Source organism: Natrix helvetica, assembly GCF_964273705.1.
Source record: "Natrix helvetica genome assembly, chromosome: 13".
Lineage (NCBI taxonomy): Eukaryota > Metazoa > Chordata > Lepidosauria > Squamata > Natricidae > Natrix > Natrix helvetica.
In genome coordinates, this window is record NC_138557.1 from 1,679,701 (window position 1) to 1,700,831 (window position 21,131).

Below are 21,131 nucleotides of genomic sequence, written 5' to 3' on the forward strand. Positions count from 1 at the left end.
CTTCAATACAAGCCTCTGTAGCATTTCAAGGGCTGGTCCTGGACAATGGAATTTCAAACATTGGAAAGTAGAGAATTCGCAGAAAGGGTGTTTTTCTCCCAGAGAGAAGCCACTGGATGGCCTCAGACACTCAGAAATATATTAGCTAAAGACTACTTTTTCTGTTTTGGAGTGCCAAAATATCCCTGGGCTTAAGTCAACTTTAAAGTCACGTGGCAGTGCTCTTTTCGGCCACGATGGAGGCGACGTGTATGGTTTGAATTATGTGAAACACAGCTCCTGTTTCTTCAAGAACTGTAGGTTTTCTGTAAGCCTTACAGCTGGGTTGTTGAAAACGTCACCAGCTACAGGAAGTAGCCCCGTGGAAATTATTTGCCATTCGAACAGCCGTTATTTTTCAATCTCACCAGAAAGAAGTCTCAGCCCGTCACATCTTCCCGGCTTTTTCCTTCGCGGGTAAGTTACCGACTTCGTTTCAAATCAAATCTTTATTAGGGTCCTCTTATTTATCCGTTTTGATGCCCCAAAGCAAAAGCCCCAAAGAGTTGTGCCAGAAAAACCGCTTGACATCCAGAATCCTTCTCCTTTTTGGAACACGTTGAAAAACAGATTGGCAAAATAGATATATATCTGGGAAATACAGACCTGGGCAGCGGTGGCGTGAAAAAAAGCCAAACGTTTCTTTTTTCCTCTCTCTGTCTGTTAGAATAATGTTGCAAAGCGTAAAGAAAGGGTTAGGTAGTTCCTGAGTGGTGAAGAAGCCGCAGAGAAAGAGAAATAAAACTTTTATGAAAGCGAAATGTGGATGTTTGGGGCACAAAGCAAGAATCACACCCAGCCTAGGTCTCAAACTCAGCATTGTAGACATTCTTTCGTTCTCGATTTCTAAATTTGTCTCCGTAAAAATAACCTTTCCTAAATTAAATTATTAGCGTAATAATTTCGGGTGCCGGTGGTTCTGTGACTCCTGGCCCAAAAGGAAAGATTAATCAAGCATCTACTACAGGGGTGTCCAATCTCTGGACTTCAACTCCCAGAATTCCCCAGCCACCATCGTGATGCTGGCTGGGGAATTCTGGGAATTGAAGTCCACAAGCCTTAAAAGTTTCCAAAATTGGACACCCCTGATCTGCTACTAAGAGTGATAACCCATTTGCTCTGCGTACTTAAAAGGACAACGAGTAATAATCAGTGGACAACCACAGATTTACGCACAAAGCATTGGGGTGAAGGCAACTTTTACTTTCTGTAGCCAAACAGGGGCAGGAAAAAGAACAATCTAAAAAAAAAACCCCTCCACCTAGCATTGGTTCCTCAAACGATCGTCCCGAAGGCAATCATGTGATTTGCAAGGCTTGAAGTCATCAGTTCCAGATCTAAGTCTTCTGATCTCAGCGTCTGGGATAAACACCAATAAATCATTCTCAGCCCTTTGGAGACAAGGCAGAGTTTGCTTCTTCGGCATCGCAGAGAACAGTCTGACTAACCGAATAACAGAATAACAGCGTTGGAAGGGATCTTGGAGGTCAGTTCGTCCATCCCCCTGCTCAGGCAAGAAACCCTATACCATTTCAGACAGTTGCCTATCCAATCTCTTCTTAGAAACTTCCAGCATTCACAACTTCTGGTGGCAAGTTGTTCCACGGGCTAATTGTTCTCACTGTCAGGAAATTTCTCCTTAGTTCTAAGTTGCTTCTCTCCTTGATTAGTTTCCACCCATTGCTTCTTGTTCTGTCCACAGGTGCCTTGGAGAATAGCTTGACTCCCTCTTCTTTGTGGCAACCCCTGAGATATTGGAAGACTGCTATCATGTCTCCCCTAGTCCTCCTTTTCATCAAACTAGACATACCCAGTTCCTGCAACCGTTCTTCGTATGTTTTAGCCTCCAGTCCCCTAATCCTCTTTGTTGCTCTTCTCTGCACTCTTTCCAGAGTCTCAACCTCTTTTTTTATAATGGGGTGACCAAAACCGGATGCAATATTCTATCGACAGGAAGAAATGTAAGAAGATGGAAAAGGGTCTCTATCCAAGATGGAGAACATCATGTTGCAAATAATAATAATAATAATAATAATAATAATAATAATAATAATAATAATAATAATAATAATAATAATAATAATAATAATGAAGATGCTGAGATAGGAAGCTTTTTTAAAAAGTTACTTTTTGTCATTTTTAAAAAAGGAGAAAAACTTTTTAAGGTTTGTAAGTGAATATTAAAAGACAAAATCGGCCGAAAGAGAATTAAGAGTTCTTTCCACTTAATTGCAAGATGAAGAAAGGAGGTATTGGTTGACAATGGCAGTATTTGCAAAACGCTTGTTTGCCTGTCACCTCCATTCTAATTTGTTTAGGATTTTATTTATTAAATGTGCTCCCTAATACAAGGGGACTCTAGGCTGCCTGGAGAATTCTGGGAGTTGAAGTCCACAAGCCTTAAAAAGTTGGCAAGGGTAAGTGATAGGGCTCTAAACTTTGAAGGCCAAAATCCCATAGGATGCATTCAAATGTGTAATTCATCCCTAATCAGCAATCCTCAGTTAAGAAATCCTTTTCTTTTTCCACCTTCCGCTCCTTTAATTAGCCTCTTGCACCCAGAGCTGCTTCTGAATGGTCTCCCTTCCCAAGCCAGGAGAACCACAGAGGAATGCAAGGCGAGGAGCCAAGGGAGGGGTGGAAAAGTGGAAAATTTTCTCCAGCTTTATAACTCTTTTTTTTCCCAGCCAGCTTTTCTGTTTGCAAGCCAAAATAACAATAATAATAATAAATGCATGGCTTCTGTGCGTTTTCCAGAATGTTCCAGAATGAACATGAAATTTCAATTCCAAGGTGGTGAATCCATCAAAGCGAACCATTTCTCACTTTGAGAATAATTGGATTTTAGATTTGAGTTATTTTGAGAATCACTCCGTTGGATTAGGATATTTCCAAGATCCCCTCCCTGTTATTCTGTATTCTAAGTATACTTAGTGAAGCAAATATTTATGCTAGGCTAGGCAGGTATCCAAGATGCTCCTTTGGGCTAATAAAATTCCGTACTTACTTAATTTGCAGCCCAAATGATGCCAGTGGGGCTGCTATTCTGGGCTCATCCAGTAAGTTCATCAGAAATTCAAGAAAACAAACTTTTAACCCAAAGGTGCTTTTTCAAGAGGTGACTGGACTTCGTTGTTTTTCTTTGAAGATTCTCGTCCAGAAGAAAGGAAAACTAAAAAGTCCAGTGGCCTCTTGAAAAAGCACCTTTGGGACAACATTACCTGGGTGGCTGAGAAACTCCACAGACATTAGATAAGGCGGATTCAGACTTACGACTCCCTGATCGGCTTAATGGCCTTGGTGACTCGTTTAACAATTGTCCTAAAAGCGGTTGGAAAATCGAGTCCGTTCCTGTGGTGACACCACTGCAATGACTGAGCACCAAAATTCTGGGTTCAATTGCAGTTGTAAGACGAGGATTGGCTGCATTGCAAGTCAGGGAACCAGCTTAAAAAGAAACTCCTGTTTGAGATTTGGAGACGGATGGGAAACCTGCTTTTTATGCAACAGAAAGAAACAAAAAGCGCAAAGCAGACAAAAACCAGATGTTCCCGGAAAACAGAGGTTCTCCTATGTGGTGAGCGTAGTTTCTGTTTTAATGTTGCATTGTCTTGGGTTTGGGTTTTTTGGGGGGAAGTTGCTTGGAGCCTTATCAGATGAGCCAGTTGTGTGCAGCGGCAGCCAAAAAAGCCAACACAATCCTAAATTGCATTAACAGAGGGATACAATCAAGATCCAGGGAGGTACTAATACCACTCTATAAAGCCCTAGTAAGACCACACCTAGAGTACTGCATCCGGTTTTGGTCACCACACTATAAAAAAGATGTTGAGAAAAAGTGCAGAGAAGAGCAACAAAGATGTTTAGGGGACTGGAGACTAAAACATACGATGAACGGTTGCAGGAACTGGGCATGGTTAGTCTAGTGAAGAGAAGGACCAGGGGAGACAGGAGAGCAGTCTTCCAATATTTGAGGGGCTGCCACAGAGAAGAGGGGATCAAACTATTTTCCAAAACACCCAAAGGTCAAACAAGGAATAATGGATGGAAACTGACCAAGGAGAGATTCAACCTAGAAATATGGAGGAATTTTCTGACAGTGAGAACAATCAGCCAAGGGAGCAGAAGTTGCATTCAGAAGTTGTGGGAGCTTCATCCCTGGAGGCTTTCAAGAAGAGACTGCATTGCCATCTGTCAGAAATAGTGTAGGGCCTCCTGCTTGGGCGGGGGTTGGACTAGATGACCTACAAGGTCCCTTCCGACTCTGCTAATCTGTATCTGTATCAGATAGAACAGCCTGTGCATTGCAGCATGCCAGCTGACATGACCTCTCCACGGGCAGATATTCAAAATAGTTTTTCTTAAAAAAAAAATAAAGCTGGCACAAAGCTTGGGCAATTAAGAACTGACGGGTAAAATATGCTTTTCAGAAAAGCGCCACATGGCATTCAATGCCAAATGCCCATCCTTACCGCAGCACAAGCCGTATTTGTAAAAGAAATAAACAAACAAATCACAGCTAACACCGGCAACTCATTTTCTTCTAATGGAGGAGAAGAATGTCACCTTTTGCATAACGGACACATGCCACTTTGACGGGGCTTATGCAATGAGACAGACTGTATTTTATTGTGGTCATTTGCTGCAGGGGGGGGGGAAGGGGGGAAAGGCGACTCGATCCTTTCGTGTTTTTATTTGCTTAAAAAGAAATGCGATGCTTTTCCAGAGCAACAAAATCGGGACGGGAGCATCTGGCTGAGCCATTATACTTTTTTATTTTTTGGCCAGTTTCGCCTAAAGAAACCCTTAACTTTTGGAATTTATAACTGCTATCGGGGTACATTCGCACGTACACCTTAGCAACGAAGAGCACAACCAGATAAAAGCTAAATTACCTTTAAAAGGAAAGTACGAATAGCTGTGTGATGAGGCCTGGGTGGTATTTAAAACCGTAAGGACCTCAAAGTGATGCTAAAATTCTCCTATTGCAAATTTGTGTGTGTGTATATATATGTATGTATGTATGTATGTATGTATGTATGTATGTATTTGTGTTACAACCCCTGGTATGCCCAAATATGGGAGGGAGCTCACTACTCCCCCTTTCTGTCATTCGGCTCATTACCGAAGACCATCCAGGCAGAAAACCATATTTTTATTTTTAATGTTGCCTTTTTATATTTGTGTTATATTTGTGCTGATAAATAAATAAAGGGAGACTAGTATAGATCTATTTCAAGCTATTTAGCTCTCATCAGCTAGCCATACCCTTACTGGGATTCGAACCAGGGCTGTATTACATATTAGGCAGTTGTATTAGCCACTAAGCCACCGGCTCTCCTCTTTATCTTACCTCCTTATATTTGGGTATCTATATATCTATATCTATATCTATATCTTTATTTGTTTTCGTAGATTTTCACGGGTGTAGGTATGCTGGTTTTGTTGTATTTGGGTCTTTTCCCGTGTAGGAACTCGGTATTTTTCCTTCCCGCAGTAGAGAGCTCTGCGTAAAACTTCCCTGGTTTATTGTGACTTAACTTCCTTTAACGATATCGACTTCTCCTCCCTTCCAGCTCCCGCGGGCACACCACCCTCCTGAAAATGCTCCCGCATAACATGACCTGGATGAAGTACCCAACTCTGAACAAGGATTCCTCCACCGACTTCGAACAGATTATATTTGCGCAACAAGTCATATCGAGGTTCATGCACGTCTACATCGCGGTCTTTGTGCCAACAGGTTTATTAGCCAGCCTGGTTATCCTGGGCATTTGCATCCAGAATTATCGGAGTCACGTCCTGGACAAATTAGACATCTTGTTTTTCTCCCAGACAGTCACCAACCTCTTTGTCATCCTTCTCTCACTCACCATTGCCGTGCGGCCGGCTTATCTCCAAGTGTCCTACCTTGCCTGTGGAGTGCTGTCATTCTTCTTCAACTTGGGTTATTTCTCCTCTCAGTTCCTCCTCCTCTTAATAATCCTGAACTTTTTCGTCAGCAGGCACCCGCCCCAAAACGCTCTAATCGGCAAGGCGCACCGAAGCCCAGCGCTGTGTGTTGGTTTTGTGCTGATGTGCGCTTTCTGCACCGCCTTGATGCTGAGTGCCCTGCTGGGCATCGAACACTATCAGGCCGAAACGGAGTGCCAGCTGGACCCCTTGTTTGCCTGGCCCGAATACGAGATCATCAAATTCGTCTTGGGCTTCTGCGCTCCGTCGTTGGCCGAGCTCCTGTTCTCTATCCTAGCATTTGTGAAAACGACAACGCTGGGTCGATATACCTCCAGAACAACCAGCGAACAGCCCCTTTGGGCCGTTTTGGCCATGGTGGTGAGCATGTTGTCGTGCCGCCTGTTTTATAACGCCCTGATCCTGACCAGGACCGGCCTGAAGATCAAAGGAGAGGTGGGGTCCGTTCAGAACGAGCTGCTCATGAATATCTCAGAGGTGGTTTTGTTCTGTGAAAGCTGCACGGCTCTGGCGATTCTCCTCTTCCTGCATCGCCCCTACAGGGCCGCTCTGCTGAACACGCTTAAAAATCTCACCAGGCGTTGTAGGAGGAGACGGGATGTCAACTGGGCCCTGGAAATTCAAGAGAACCCAAGTGGACTTTCCGAAATGCGCTGACACGATTGTCCAAGATTCGGAGACTTGCAGAATTGCGCATCAGCTGACGTCTACCAAAAAAACCACAAAGAAAAGATTTTTCCTGATTTGGCAGCTGGGGGAAAAATACGGGTGTTTTTCTCAAGGGGGTATTGGGAGGACTACCATCCCCATCACTCTGCCTGGGTTTCATGATAGGCGGGTGTTTTGTTCCTGTAGGCCTGATCGATGGACAGTAGGCGGGGCAATTATGTGAACAAACAGGACTTTGGAAGAAAAAAAAAACTGCCTTCGTTTCATTTCTGGGTAATCGGGATTTTTTGGGTGGGGAAGGTGAGTTTTCGAAGTTTACAGAAGAGCTTTTATTTTTCCAGGATCAGTAAGAGGAAATAATGAAAGTGCAAGGAAAGAGCCTCAGAAAGAGAAAGGGGATTCCCTAAAAGTGACTATCTCCCTCTTTTAAAATCTTGCGATTGAGGAGGGTCAACCACCAGCGAGAACTCTCGAGATTCCCCATGCCCCTTAAAAACAGCCCTTTTCCTTTATCCAGTGAGCACGGATCATCGTTTTCAAAATAAGTAAATGTAGATAGATTTACAACACTTCGTTTAGTGACTGTTTAAAAGTTGCAATGGCACCGAAAAGGGTGATTTAGGATTGATTTTCACATTTATGACGACTGCAGCCTGCCGATAGTCACATGATCAAAAGGCGTAGCAATGGGTCCGTATTTATGATGGTTGGGGTCAAAGGATCCCCCTTTTGTGACCTTCTGACCAGCAAAGCGTAATGGGGAAGCCAGATTCACTTAACAACCGTGTGACTAATTTAAAAACTGCAGTGATTCACTGTGTGACTACCTTAACACTGCAGTGATTCACAACTGTGGCAAGGATGGTCATAAAATGGGACAAAGCTCACTTAACAAATGTCTCACTCAGCCACATAAATCCTGGGCTCAACTGCCATCATAAGGCGAGGACTACTTGGAAGTAAATCTAAGCTAGCCTATCAAAGCATCCAGCTTTTGAAATCTGAACTGGCAGAAAATCTGGCAACCTTCTAAAAGGTTTTGCAGCTTAGATGATGTTTGAAGTAAAGAGCATTGGGAAAAAAAGAGCTAAAACTTAATCACACACCGGACAAAAGGACACCATCGATTGCCGGCACAAGGCGAAGAGCCTGACGACCCGAAAATGTGGATTGCGGTGTCAACAGCAAAGGAAGAATCTTGTTTGCAGAGCAAGAAGGGGAAACAGCTTGCTTTGGCAAAGAAATAGCTGGCTCAGAAATTCCCTTCCCGGGGATGAGAACAGGCTCAGGTGGATTTGCTAAATTCTGTCCAAATCCTCGACTGACGGGACCAAGAGCATGCTAAAATGACATGTTGTTGTTAGTTGAGAAGTCGTGTCTGACCCATCACGACCCCATGGACCCCATGGACCATGTTCCTCCAGGCCTTCCTGTCCTCTCCCATCCTCTGGAGTCCATTCAAGCTCATGCCGACTGCTTCGGTGACTCCATCCAGCCTCCTCCTCCTCTGCCGTCCCCTTCTTCTTCTTTTGCCCTCCATCGTTCCCAGAATGAGGCTCTTCTCCAGGGAGTGCTTCTTCCTTCTCCTTAGGGGGCCAAAGACTTTGAGTTTCCTCTTCAGGATCTGGCCTTCCAAAGAGCAGCCAGGGTAGATCTCCTCTAGGACTGACCGGTTGGATGGCCTTGCAGTCCAAGGGACTCGCAGGAGACTTCTCCAGCACCAGAGTTCAAAGGCCTCCATTCTTTGGCGCTCAGCCTTCCTTATGGTCCAACTTTCGCAGCCGTCCATTGCTGGTTTTTATGGGGAAACCATAAAATGACATAAGCTTCTGAAAAAGGATGGGGGACAGTGGCAGAGCCTGGGACCTCTTGATGGCACTTGTGATGGTTAAAAAAAAAAGGATGGGAAACAGAGATGACGCCAGGATTGATGGCTAGAAAAACCCAGAGGATAAGGACAAATGAGTTCTCTCCTTTGAATAAAGCAGGGGCTCTTCCAGCTGGACAACCTTCAGCCTTGTGGATCCGGATTGCTGGGGGCAACAGGCTCACTCTGTAAGCTGCTTAGGGAGGGCTGGGAAGCGGCACATAAGTCTAAATGCTATTGCTATTGTGGACTGCAACTCCCAGAATTCCCCAGCCGGCGTGTACGCAGCTGAAATTTTAGCCACAGAATAAAGGGATCCAAAACCATTCTTTATATATATTGCAAATAACCCGTCTTCTATTTTTTCCTCTCTTGCTTCATTACGTACCCTAAAAAATAGTTCTGTAAATATTACAGAACCGGTTGACACAGTCCTTAGTGCTGACCTGTGTACTATTAGAAAACACACACACAGACACACACGAGGTGGGTTCCTGCCGGCATTGCTACCAGTTCAGGAAAAAGTTTGTGCACGTGCATGTACATTTGCGCTTAAAAAGGTTTATGCACATTAAAAAGGGGGGGGAAACTACATCTTGTCAATGCGCATTTGCAGGACAGAAAATCAATATTGGTGCTGCTGAGGAGAGAACCGGTTCGGTTGCCTGTCCACCCGAGTTACTACCTATACTATCCAAACAGGTAGGAACCCACCTCTGACACACACGCACACACAAACTGTTCTCTCCTCCCCGTGAAAAAATAAAATCAAATCTGAATTTTGGTTGCAAAAAGGAGAGGGGGGAAAAAGTCAGAAGGAATCCTTTGAACTCCTAACCCGATCAGTGCTATCAGACAATCTTAGGTCTGTGGTGTAATAAGTTCGCAGGCCCGTCAGAAAAAATATAACTTGTTCTATTAGGAAAACCTTTTCCTCTCCTTCTGAGACGTCACGATTATTCAGGCAATGGGCAAGGGCACGCATGGCGAAGATATGTTAGGGAAGGGGTCGTTCCCTGAGATACGTAAAATAAAGATTTTTCTAAAAAAATTAACGTGGCAGGAATTATGCTACCCTGGGATCCCATTTAGAATTAAGCTTCTGGCTCACTTCTGCTTTGCTCTTCCTTGCACAACAGGTTGCAGACAATGGGGGTTTCTGTGCATGGCAATGTGACATGATTTTTCTGTGGTCTCTCTCTGTCTCTCTCACACACACACATATCATTTTTCTAGCAAGCACAAACAGGATGTTAGAAATTTCTTGGTGTCTTAATATTTGTTTCCTGTGAGGAGGGGGAGGGGGAGGAGGAGGAAGATGGAGAAGAAGGAGAAAGAGAAGGAGGAAGAGAAAGGATGAGGAGGAAGTGGGAGGTGGAGGAGGAGGAGGAGGAGAAGATAAAAGGGATAGGGAGGGGGGAGGAGGAGGAGGGGGAGGAGGAGAAGGAAGAGAAGGAGTAGTAGTAGTAGTAATTAGTAGAAGAGGAGGAGGAGGAGGAGGAGGAGGTGAAGAAGAAGAAGAAGAAGAAGAAGAAGAAGAAGAAGAAGAAGAAGAAGAAGAAGAAGAAGAAGAAGAAGAAGAAGAAGCAACAACAACAACAACAACAACAACAAGCAGCCTATTTTTCCTCCTGGGGCAATTAAGGAAATGCAATTATACTAACCAATAAGCTAAATGGGGGGAAAAACCCCCCATAGCAAAAGTAAGATGAGTGAGAATGATTAGACTAAGTACAGAGAAAGCGCCCTGAACTCACATTATCCCTTTTTACCTGGAGCCTCTGTTCTTTTAATCTCCCATTTTCCCTGCAAACGTCTGGACCATAAATACCAGGGCTTAAATTTCGATGGGCCTGGAGATCAGCAAAGCAGGCAGGCTATCGTGTTCCCTGCCCATCGCTCCTGCCAATTAGATGTCATTTTATATTATAAAGCCACATCAAATGGACGCTGATTTAGAAAAAAGCATGGGAAAACTTCACTTTCCAACCCAAAATGATGTTCTTCGTATCTTCAATATGCATTGATTTTTGTCCTCTTAAAGGATTTTATTAGAAAGTAAAATTAATTAATTAAAAAGGAAGTCCTCCACTTATGACCACAAAATTTTCCATTGCTGAGACGGTTAAGTGAGCTCTGCCCCATTTTACGACCTGTTTTGCCACAGCCGTTAAGTGAATCACTGCAGCTGATAAGTTAGTGACACAGTCGTTAAGCTGATCTGGCTTCCCCATTGTCAGAAGGTCGCAAAAGGAAGATGACGTAATCCCGGGATGCTACAACTGTCATAAATATGAGTCCGTCACAAGCGTCTGAATTTTGATCACGTGTTGCCAGATATGCTGGAATGGTCATAACTGTAAAGCTGGTCATAAGCCACTTTTCTTAGCGCTGTTGTAACTTCAGTCACTAAACAAATGGCTGTAAGTCGAGGACTACTGGAACTTTTAGAGGGGGGGGGAAGTGGCAGAGTCAGGAATTATCAACACGCATGAAAGAGGTATGAAAATTGTATTTCTTTAGAGTCCCTAAAGCAGGAGTCTCCAACCTTGGCCACTTTAAGCCTGGAGGACTACAACTCCCAGAATTCCCCAGCTAGCTGGCTGGGGAATTCTGGGAGTTGAAGTCCTCCCGGCTTAAAATTGCCAAGGTTGGAGACCCCTGCCGTAAAGGATGGTTTTTTTGAAGATCTTCACAAGCATCTCAAGGAGAATAAAAATATAACAGTACAAACTGTACCGAGAGCCAGGCCTTTTCCATTACTAATTTTTCTTCCACAACGTGGAGCAAGCCAAGATATTTTGGATGTGGCCACCATTTAAGTAGGAGAGAAAAGATCCGACCTGCCAAGATGAGGCCTGACAGCATCGGTCCAGAATGTTATGAAAAGAAAGGAGCTGTCAGAGCGAAGCCTTCGGTGGCTGGCCGATGAGCAGAGAAAGGATTTCCCAAAAAAGCAGGGACCTCCCCACCGGAGAATGGAGGGCACTCAGCCTCCTTCTACAAGGGATCCATAGAACGGAAAATATATAGGTTTTTAATCAAAATAAACACTCAGGAGGCACTTTAATCCGGAACATTTTTATTCTTTTCATTCTCTCACATACCGTTTTAAGTATACATACACATAATTCTTCTTCTTCTTTACATTTATCATTCTTGTACATTTGTTATTCCATTTTATAGATTATAATATAGGTATAGTTTGGGTTGCTTCATTTACCATCCCTTCCTCCTGTTGCAACACCGCCTTAAATTCCTTTTATTTCTCCCTCCCTCCCTTCTCTACTTTCATCCTTCATCCTCTCCTCTCCTTTCCTTCTTCCCTTCCCTTTCTCCTACTCCTACCCTTCCTCTTCCCCTTCCTACCCTCTTTCCTTCTCTTCCTCTCCCTCCCATCCTCCTCTCTTACCTCTCTCTTCTTTCCCCCATCTTTCAGGAGGCATTTTAAAAGACTCATAAATGTAATATTGTGTGAGCTTTCATCATTCTTGGTCATCAAAAGCTGACATTTTTTGTATCTCTGGCTACTTCTCTGAAATCTGCATTAACAATCCAGGGGTGCCCAATCTTGGCCACTTTTAAGACCGGTGGACTGCAACTCCCAGAACTCCCTGGGCTGGCAATGGCTGGGGAACTCTGGGAGTTGTGGTCCACCAGTCTTCAAGTGGCCACAGACACCCCTGAGTAGAGCCATTTGTTAGGGCACATGAGGCGTTGCCCTGTCAGCTCCAGCGAAAATGAAGGCAGAAGTCAGCTGGCACGAGCTGGAGCTGACAGGGCAACGCCTCGTGTGCCCTAACAAATGGCTCCACGTGGCACCGGTGCCACCTATGCCATAGGTTCACCATCACAGGTCTAGTTGAATGAAAAGAAGGACCAGGGGAGACATGATAGCAGCCTTCCAATATCTCAGGGGCTGCCCCAAAGAAGAGGGAGTCAAACTATTCTCCAAAGCACCTGAGGGTAGAACAAGAAGCAATGGGGGGAAACTAATCAAGGAGAGAAGCAACTTAGAACTAAGGAGGAATTTCCTGACAGTTAGAACAATTAATCAGTGGAACAACTTGCCTCCAGAAGTTGTGAATGCTCCAACACTGGAAGTTTTTAAGAAGATGTTGGATAACCATTTGTCTGAAGTGGTATAGTGCTTCCTGCCTAAGCAGGGGGTTGGACTAGAAGCCCTCCAAGGTCCCTTCCAACTCTGCTATTCTATTCTATTCTATTCTATTCTATTATTATCATCCTTGTAGGAGCCCCTCAATATTTTAATACCCCCTTTAATACTCAGAACGCACTCACAGACTACACACACAAACACACACTTTAAATGTGTATATGATGAACTGTCCCTGACTGTCAGAAAAACTTTACTTCTAAAGTTGGGTCTTAATGAAAGGGGCCCTGATGAGAAGACCACCCGTGCCTAAAACTTTGCATCTGCCTTCTTGAGAAAGATGAATTGCTGAGCTGAAGGGGGGAGGGAAAGAGAGGGGGGAGAAAGAGAGAGATGAAACAGAGAGAGAGAGAGAGAGAGAGAGAGAGAGAGAGAGAGAGAGAGAGAGAGAGAGAGAGAGACTGACATGGCACAGTAAGAACGGAGCATCCTTTTCTCCAGAGGGAGAGAGAGAGAGAGAGAGAGAGAGAGAGAGAGATCCATGCGCTGAGCCGGTGGCCTTGTACACTTGGCTGTCATTCCATTCAGAAGGCTGAATTCAGCCCAGCTGCTCAACCCTCTTTTTCCCACAGCCAGTAGATCGATTCTGGCTGAGCAACCACCAGGTGGGAGGTGGAGCGGTCATGCCTCTGTCAACCAGCTTCCTCCCCAGATGGAGAAAGTCACTTTCTACCTGTGGTGTCAGGATTTAGAAGGGGGTGGGGTGTTTTTTTTTTTTTTGAAACCGGCCAGGTTGAAAAAGGACACCTGAGGACGCATTTCGAATGGACAGAAACATGCTGGCAATCCAGAAGAGAAACCGGGTGAAGGAAGAAAGGTAAGGTGATCTTAATTTGACTTGCTAATTTTCGGGGATTTGTTCGGGCCGCCCTTCTTCGTGTCTCGTTTTTCCATCTCTTTTGTTGCTCAGGTTTGCAAAGATACTTGCAGTGAAGTTGTCAAAGTGAAGTTGACTTAAGTGAGCAGAGCCTGTGCAATGCCTCTGCCTTTCATCTTTGTATTTAAATAGGCGTTCGAAGGGAAAAAAAAAAAAGGAAAAGCCAGAGGGAGAAGGGCAAACTATTCTTGAAAGGAGGATAAAAAAAAAATCAGACGAACCCGTTCAACTGGTGAGAAGAGGGGGGGAAAACTAGTCAGCAGAAACTGAGTTAAGTTTCAACCAGTTTTTTTTAAAAAAAATCAGAGACGAAAGGCAGAAGCGAGAGTCTATAATCTTTTTTTTTTTATTGGTACAATTTGACCTCAGCTATTTATCTGTTGCCAGTAACAATTTTAGCACTTTTGAAGCACTTTTTTTTTTTTTTAAAGTAATTTCATTTCTAGCTGAGCCATAGAGCTGAACCATACGCCGATATCATCCAACTAAAATTAATTTCAATTACTGGACTATAGAGATGCTGCCCTTAAACATAAACCAGCCTACCAGTAGTTGGAAGGAAACCAGCCCTGGATCATGGATTTATGGATGCCCAGCTGCGTACAATAAATGCAAAAATAAATGAACCTGAGGACAGCTGGAAGCAAGGAACGTTAGTGAAATACTGTAGGTTATTTGGCACATCTTGTGCACAAACGGATTGTCACCAAAACAGCATTATTTCAAGTACTTTTTTCCTTTAAAAACCCCCCAAACCACCATGCACTTTAGTGTACTTCTTGGTTGTTTATAAAAAAGGATTTATTGTACACTTTCCGGAATAAGGCTTTTTTAAAAAGCAGGTTAAAATACAGATGTGCTATGGGTCGACCTCTGTCAAGCGAATCAAACTTTTATAAGGCTTTTCACACTTTGAAAATGATGCTTTAATTGTAAAAACTGGATCAGTGACAGCTCCGCAGTAATTCAGACATTGTAGTATTTAAGTAAGAAAGTCATTTTTTTAGTTCGCGAAATAAAACAGAACCAAACCCAATCACGTAAAAAGGATAAGAACTGACTTATAACTCACGAGCAAGGCATCAGAAGCAGAAGCCATCTATTAATTTCGAAGGAACATGCTAGACAGTCCTATGAACGAGTCCTAGCAGTATTTCATTAAACCGGGATCAAACCGTACCTCAGACAAGTCGAGGACAAATAGAACCGACAAAGTAAAACATTTTTTTCTTCCGCTGTTTTCGCTGACGAAATTTGCTGCTCGGTTTCTTTGCGTGCCATGACTAAAAACATTAGTCCTCTGGATAGCTCCTTTCGTTAATATATTTCAATTTTTCAGAAGAAGTGTAAAAGAGGGAGAGGTTTTAACAGAAACAGCAGCTACTTAAGGTGCATTTTTTAGAAGACTTCCATTCTTAGATAGATTCCGGGCAGTCTCTTAATCACAATTACAAATGTGCATCAATTAGACAGATTCTATTTATTTATTTTTTAAAGGGGGAGTTAAAAAACCCAGGACAATCTCTTTTTTTCTCCCTCTAGTTTGTAAAGGTTTACCCTTTTTTTCAGCCACAGGAGGAGATAATAATAATACAGGCTGTTAACAGTTATTTATAAAAAGAAAGAACTCAGTTCAGCAACTCAAAGCAATTCTTGCTTCTCCCCAGATCTGCTCTATTTCTGATTTTTATTCCTTTCCGTGCAAAAGCGAGGCACTTTTCCCCTCGCCACTAAATGGATCTAAGCTGTCAGAGGACGCTTGTTTGTTTAGCGCTTTCTGCACTTAACACGGGCACGTCCCTGGCCTGTGCCATTTCGTCTCACTAAACCCCCAAAGACAATAGACGGGAGTTTACATGCAGCAGATGCCAAAGTCATCCATTCGTGTTGCTATACACTCGCTGGATGCTTCCAATTTTGCAGGAAGGGGATTAATTTTCTTTTCATGAATTGCAGGTCGAACATTCACGGCGCGCCAAGCAGGGAGAGCCGGTCCTAGATGGATCTGCGTCTTTCAAACCGCGAGCAGGCCTTCGAGGGAGGCAAAACGCACGCCTGCCCAAGACCGCCTCTATGGCTATTCAAAAGTTCCTTAGTAACACAGCATGAATCCACAGGCCCTCATCGCATTGAGGACTAGCATCACCTTCCCATGTTCAAGTTCCGAATATTCTAACTGATTCGGCCTCCGGAGGCTACCATCATGATCTCCGCAGACCTCTTTGCAACCACGGCCCACCTGAACAGCCTGGCGCAGAAGTCCAGGTTTATGTACTTCGCGGAGAATCACACCACGGGAATTTACATGGGAACCGCCTCTCCGGCGCTGTGTAACGGCACCTACTTCGAACTCAACGGATCCCGTTTTTGCAACGAGACCCAGGCCCTCAACCTGGTGGACAGATCTGAGCATCAGCAGTACGTGATCGGCCTCTTCTTATCCTGCCTCTACACGATATTCCTCTTCCCCATCGGCTTCGTGGGGAACATCCTCATCCTGGTGGTCAACATCAGCTTCCGCGAGAAGATGACTATCCCCGACCTCTACTTCATTAACCTGGCGGCGGCCGACCTGATCCTGGTGGTGGACTCCCTCATCGAGGTCTTTAACCTCGACGAGAAATACTACGATATCACCGCCATCTGTACGTTCATGTCCCTCTTCCTGCAGATCAACATGTACAGCAGCATCTTCTTCCTCACCTGGATGAGCTTCGACAGGTACATGGCCCTGGCCAAGGTCATGAAGTCCAACCTCTTCCGCACCATGGAGCACGCCAGGCTCAGCTGCGGCCTCATCTGGCTGGGCTCCATTTCGGCCGCCCTGGTGCCCTTCACGGCCGTCCACCTGCAGCACTCGGGGGAGGTGCACTTCTGCTTCGCCGATGTGGCGGAAATCCAGTGGTTGGAAATCACGGTCGGGTTTATCATCCCGTTCGCCATCATCGGCCTCTGCTACTCCTTAATCGCCCGGGTGCTGATCAGCGCCCACAAGCACCGGAGTTTGCGCCTCCGCCGGCAGAAAGCGCTGCGCATGATTTTCGTGGTGGTCCTGGTTTTCTTCATTTGCTGGCTGCCGGAAAACGTGTTCATCAGCGTGCAGCTTCTCCAGAAGACGGAAGAGTCCTCGTCCAGAGGCCGCTCTTTCAGGCATAACTACCCCTTAACGGGGCACATAGTCAACCTGGCCGCCTTCTCCAACAGCTGTTTGAACCCGCTCATCTACAGCTTCCTGGGGGAGACTTTCAGGGACAAACTGAAGCTGTACATGGAACAAAAGACCAAGGTGTCCATGTTAAACCGCCTGTGCCACGCGACGCTGAAATCGGTCATTTCGGACAGCACCGAACAGTCGGAGGTTTAGCTTAGCCATGAATAGACTCTGCTCACTCCTGCTTCTTACTAACAGAGAAAGTGCGGGTGTTTGTCCCATTCGCCGTGTTTTTATACAAACGTGTAAAACGTGACACGGTACTAGGGACGGCTTTAATTACGGAGGAGAATAACAGCTTCACCCTGAAGGTCAGTTGCATTTATATAGGGAAGGAATCCGACAATTACTTATGGAAAAATGTAGCTGTAACACGATTCTTGAATATTGTTACCTGCCTGATCTATGTTAGGTGCCCTAGGAAATATAATAAAACTGCAGCAACACTGGGAGAAAATTCAATAGAAGCTATTGATATTAGGAAGCAGAGAAGTCAGTGGTTTTCCTCTTGTATATACATCATCTTACAAACTTAGTTAAGGAAACAGCTACCCTGCTCAACCCACGATTCGGTCTCAGGCAGATGTGACATAAACTGAATTAAGGGGAACAGAAGCAATCTGGGTTGAGAGTAGGGTCCTTCTCCTGCTGTCATGTTTAAAACAGATCAGCCAATGTGTTTTTCCACTTCCTGTGCTCCTTCTGGATATGAATCGGTTTGCAAACGAAGCAAAGGTACATAGATGCATAGGTACAGAGAACATAGAATAATAGAGTTGGATGGGGCCTTGGAGGTCTTCTAGTCCAGCCTCCTGCTCCAGCCTATACTATTTCAGACAAGTGACTGTCCACTCTCTTCTTAAAAAACGCCAGTGATGAACAGAACAGAATAGAACAGGAGTTGGAAGGGACCTTGGAGGTCTTCTAGTCCAACCCCCTACTCGAAGCAGGAGACCCTAGACTGCCCAGTCTCTTCTTAAAAACCTCCAGTGATGGAGTACTCACAACTCCTGAAGGCAACTTCTGTTCTGCTGCTTAATTGCTCTCACAAAAAAAAGGCCAGTATACCAAATCCAGTTTCCTCTGAGATGTTTTAAAAGTATTCTTTACACAGCATTTGTGAGTTCAACAGATTCCGACATAATGAGTGCGTATCTGAATTGCTTCCTTCCGGCTACACTGTTGGAACATCTGGAATTTAGGAGAAAATGGATCCTTGTCTTAATGAGGGGTTTTCCTCATTAGTTCCTTAGGACTTTGGGACCCAGGTTTCAATGCCCTCTTAATTATCACCGTTGCGAGAATAGAGGCTTGCGAGCATCTCTGGCAACAATAGCACAACTGAAGTTGCTGGTCCTCGGCCTCAGCAAAAAGTGCAGATGGATCTGAGGAGGTTTTCAGACTATTCCCTTCCAAGGTTCTTCTCCGGCGTGGGCTGCGGACTCTCAGGGCCTGTGCATTATGGGTCCTGACTTCTGTCCTCGGCATAGGCCTGTAGGCATGCTAAAAGATAGGAGGCGTAAAAAGAGAGCTAAAAAGCTTAATGGGCCATCTGAATCTTTTTTTAAAAAATCACTAAAGACGGGGAAAATCTCTATTTTTTCATGGCACTAAAGCTGCTAAGTACTGGAAGTCTAAACCTAATTAACAATTTGGAGACCTGAACAAAGTTTGATCAGGCATGCATTTATTAAAGCAGCTGCTGTTTCGTACAAGGAAAACACTCAGCTAAAGCTGGACTGAAACTTTAGGAAAAGTTTTACAAAGAGAAAATAAATACTTGGTGCAGAATTAAGAGTCGCTTGGGTTACATCTATGTCCGTACGAAATACTTGGGCAAATCCCACTCTCTCATAGGTGATTTTAATACTCAGCATTTACTCACAGACTTCCCACAGACTTTTAAATTCACAGCCTCATCTTTAGAATCTGCTCTGAGCTTGCACTGCCCAGAACTGAGAGATAATCTGCAATCTCACCTCATCTTTAGAGAAAAGCAAGAATAGAATAGAATAGAATAGAATAGAATAGAATAGCTGGAAGGGATCTTGGAGGTCTGCTCAAGCAAGAGACCCTATACCATTTCAGACTAGGTGGTGTCCAATCTCTTCTTAAAAACCTCCGGTGATGAAGCACCCACAACTTGAACAAACTTTCAACTTGTTCCACTGATTAATTGTTCTCACTGTCAGGAAATTCCTCCTTAGTTCTAAGTTGCTTCTTTCCTAGATTAGTTTCCATCCACTGCTTCTTGTCCTGCCCTCAGGTGCTTTGGAGAATAGCTTGACTCCCTCTTCTTTGGGGCAGCCCCTGAGATATTGGAACTGGAGCTAGCTGGGTAATAAGTTACTAATTCCTCCCCCCTCCCTTATTCTTTGAATTTCATCTGTGATATGGACAGCAGTACCACCCCTCTTTATACTCAAATGTAAGGAAATGTCAAAGATTTAAACATTTTAAAATGCTGCATGAAAGAATCATTTTTGTGGCTTTTTTTACGTCTGGATCCTGGTTAAATTAAACGGATGGAACGTCAGCTATGATTTGAATCCTGTTGCAATTTCAATGGGATTTAAGTGCTATTTCGTCTGGATCAAGGATAAAGCGAGCTTTTGTCTTTGGTGGGAAAGTTTTGGACAAAGAGGAAGAGAGAAATGCCTTCAGCCACAGCCTGGCCTGGCCGCTTTCCAGCATTGCAACGAATAAATGTTAAACCAACAGCATGCTCTTGTTTCTACTCGCAGTTATCTAACTGAGGAAATCTGTTTGTGGAGCTTTTGGGAACAGTCAAGAGTCCAGTGTGTGCTGCTGGCCACAGGGTGGGCTGGTCATGAGAGCATACCAAAAACCCAACCGTTTCGACAAAGAGGCGCAGATCCCCTTTTAATAATCTTAAAAGTTTCCCTCCGTGGGGATACTACTACAAAGGACACAAAGTCGTTGCAGCATTGCGAAAAGGCAGCAAACAGCACCCACATTCTGGAAGAAGAAGAAAAAACCCACCAAACAGCGAGGAAGTAACCCATAAGAAAAATCTGTCTGCAGAAGGAATTATGAGGTGGCTGGTATGTGGCATGTCATTCAAAACGGCCAGGGATGCAACTACCGTCAAATAGAACTTCAATTGATGAGAATAGAGCTGGAAGGGACCTTGGAGGTCTTCAAGTCCAACCCCCTGCTCAAGCAGGAGACCCTAGATCATGTCAAACAAGTAGCAGTCTAGTCTCTTCTTAAAAGCCTCTACTGATGTAGCACCCATGACTTCTGGTGGCAAGCTGTTCCACTGGTTAATTGCTCTCACTGTTAGGAAGTTTCTCCTTAATTCTAGGTTGCTTCTCTCCTTGATTAGTTGCCATCTATCGCTTCTTGTCGTCGTCCCCACCACAGAATAAGAGAGTTGGAAGGGATCTTGGCGGCCTTCTAGTCCAACCCCTGCTCAAACAGGAGACCCTAGGCCATTTCAGATAAAGGATGCCGTTTCTTCTTGAAAAACCTCCAATTATGGGGCACCGACAACACCTGGAGGCAAGCAGCTCCACCGATTCATTGTTCTGTCAGGAAAGATACTGGCCTATTAATTCATTAATTGCCTTTTTTAATATGCCAAGACCTCTGACTAGCAGGATCAACCAGTCTACTGTCTGAGGAAGACTGGACTTAACAACTCAGCGGAAGCTCCTTGTTGGGCACAGGAAAATCCTCTCACTGAGTTGAGCTACCTCCAGCCCCCTAAGTGTCTCCCTGAGCTGGTAAATTCAAATTTGATGACATTTCAAGCTTTTATTTTACACTTCACTTATCTCCCTTTTCCTCACTTGGGGATATGGCAGCAACGCCAAAGGCTAAGAATAAACACCAGTTTGCTGATCGAAGCGCTCCGGCTGCCAGCTCGGTTTTGTTCTCAGGCAAAAGAGGTTATCGCCTTGTCTCATAGTGGCTGCCGCCACCTTCTTTGTTAACGAAATTGTTATTGCAAAGTCTGTAGAAATATTGCAGGGTGATAAAACGACGCTGCCCGTCCCCTGCTCCGTAGAGCTGGGGAGTTCCGAGAAAGGAATTAGGATAACAGCACCTGGAAACTTGCCTTAGCTAAGTCAGAAATATATCCCGGTTCTTTAACGCAAGCAAGGATTGTGAGCTTAAGAGATGGTTGTAGCAAAGAGCAGATAAATTATTTAGATTTGTTTGCGCTGGTTAGTAAAAAGGAAAAGGATCCAGGCTAAAAGCTATTAAGATAAAGAAACGACCGCTTATCGTATTTCATTACACTAGAACATCATCTTCAAATCACTAGACTAACATTTGGCAATAGTGATTT

General features: G+C 44.3%; 3 protein-coding genes across 5 annotated transcripts in view; 2 read left to right on the forward strand and 1 right to left on the reverse strand.

The window, feature by feature from the left end:
- Nucleotides 1-21,131, reverse strand: part of CHLSN (cholesin) — an 84,804-nt gene that overhangs the window by 58,435 nt on the left and 5,238 nt on the right. The gene's annotated exons all lie outside the window — the stretch shown is intronic.
- Nucleotides 227-8,885, forward strand: LOC309398592 (uncharacterized protein). Its single transcript, XM_081965646.1, has 2 exons — nt 227-456; nt 5,616-8,885. The coding sequence occupies exon 2, from the start codon at nt 5,644-5,646 to the stop codon at nt 6,667-6,669; it is 1,026 nt and encodes a 341-aa protein (XP_081821772.1). The 5' UTR covers nt 227-456; nt 5,616-5,643; the 3' UTR covers nt 6,670-8,885.
- Nucleotides 13,483-18,948, forward strand: GPER1 (G protein-coupled estrogen receptor 1). Its single transcript, XM_081965434.1, has 2 exons — nt 13,483-13,542; nt 15,559-18,948. The coding sequence occupies exon 2, from the start codon at nt 15,806-15,808 to the stop codon at nt 16,964-16,966; it is 1,161 nt and encodes a 386-aa protein (XP_081821560.1). The 5' UTR covers nt 13,483-13,542; nt 15,559-15,805; the 3' UTR covers nt 16,967-18,948.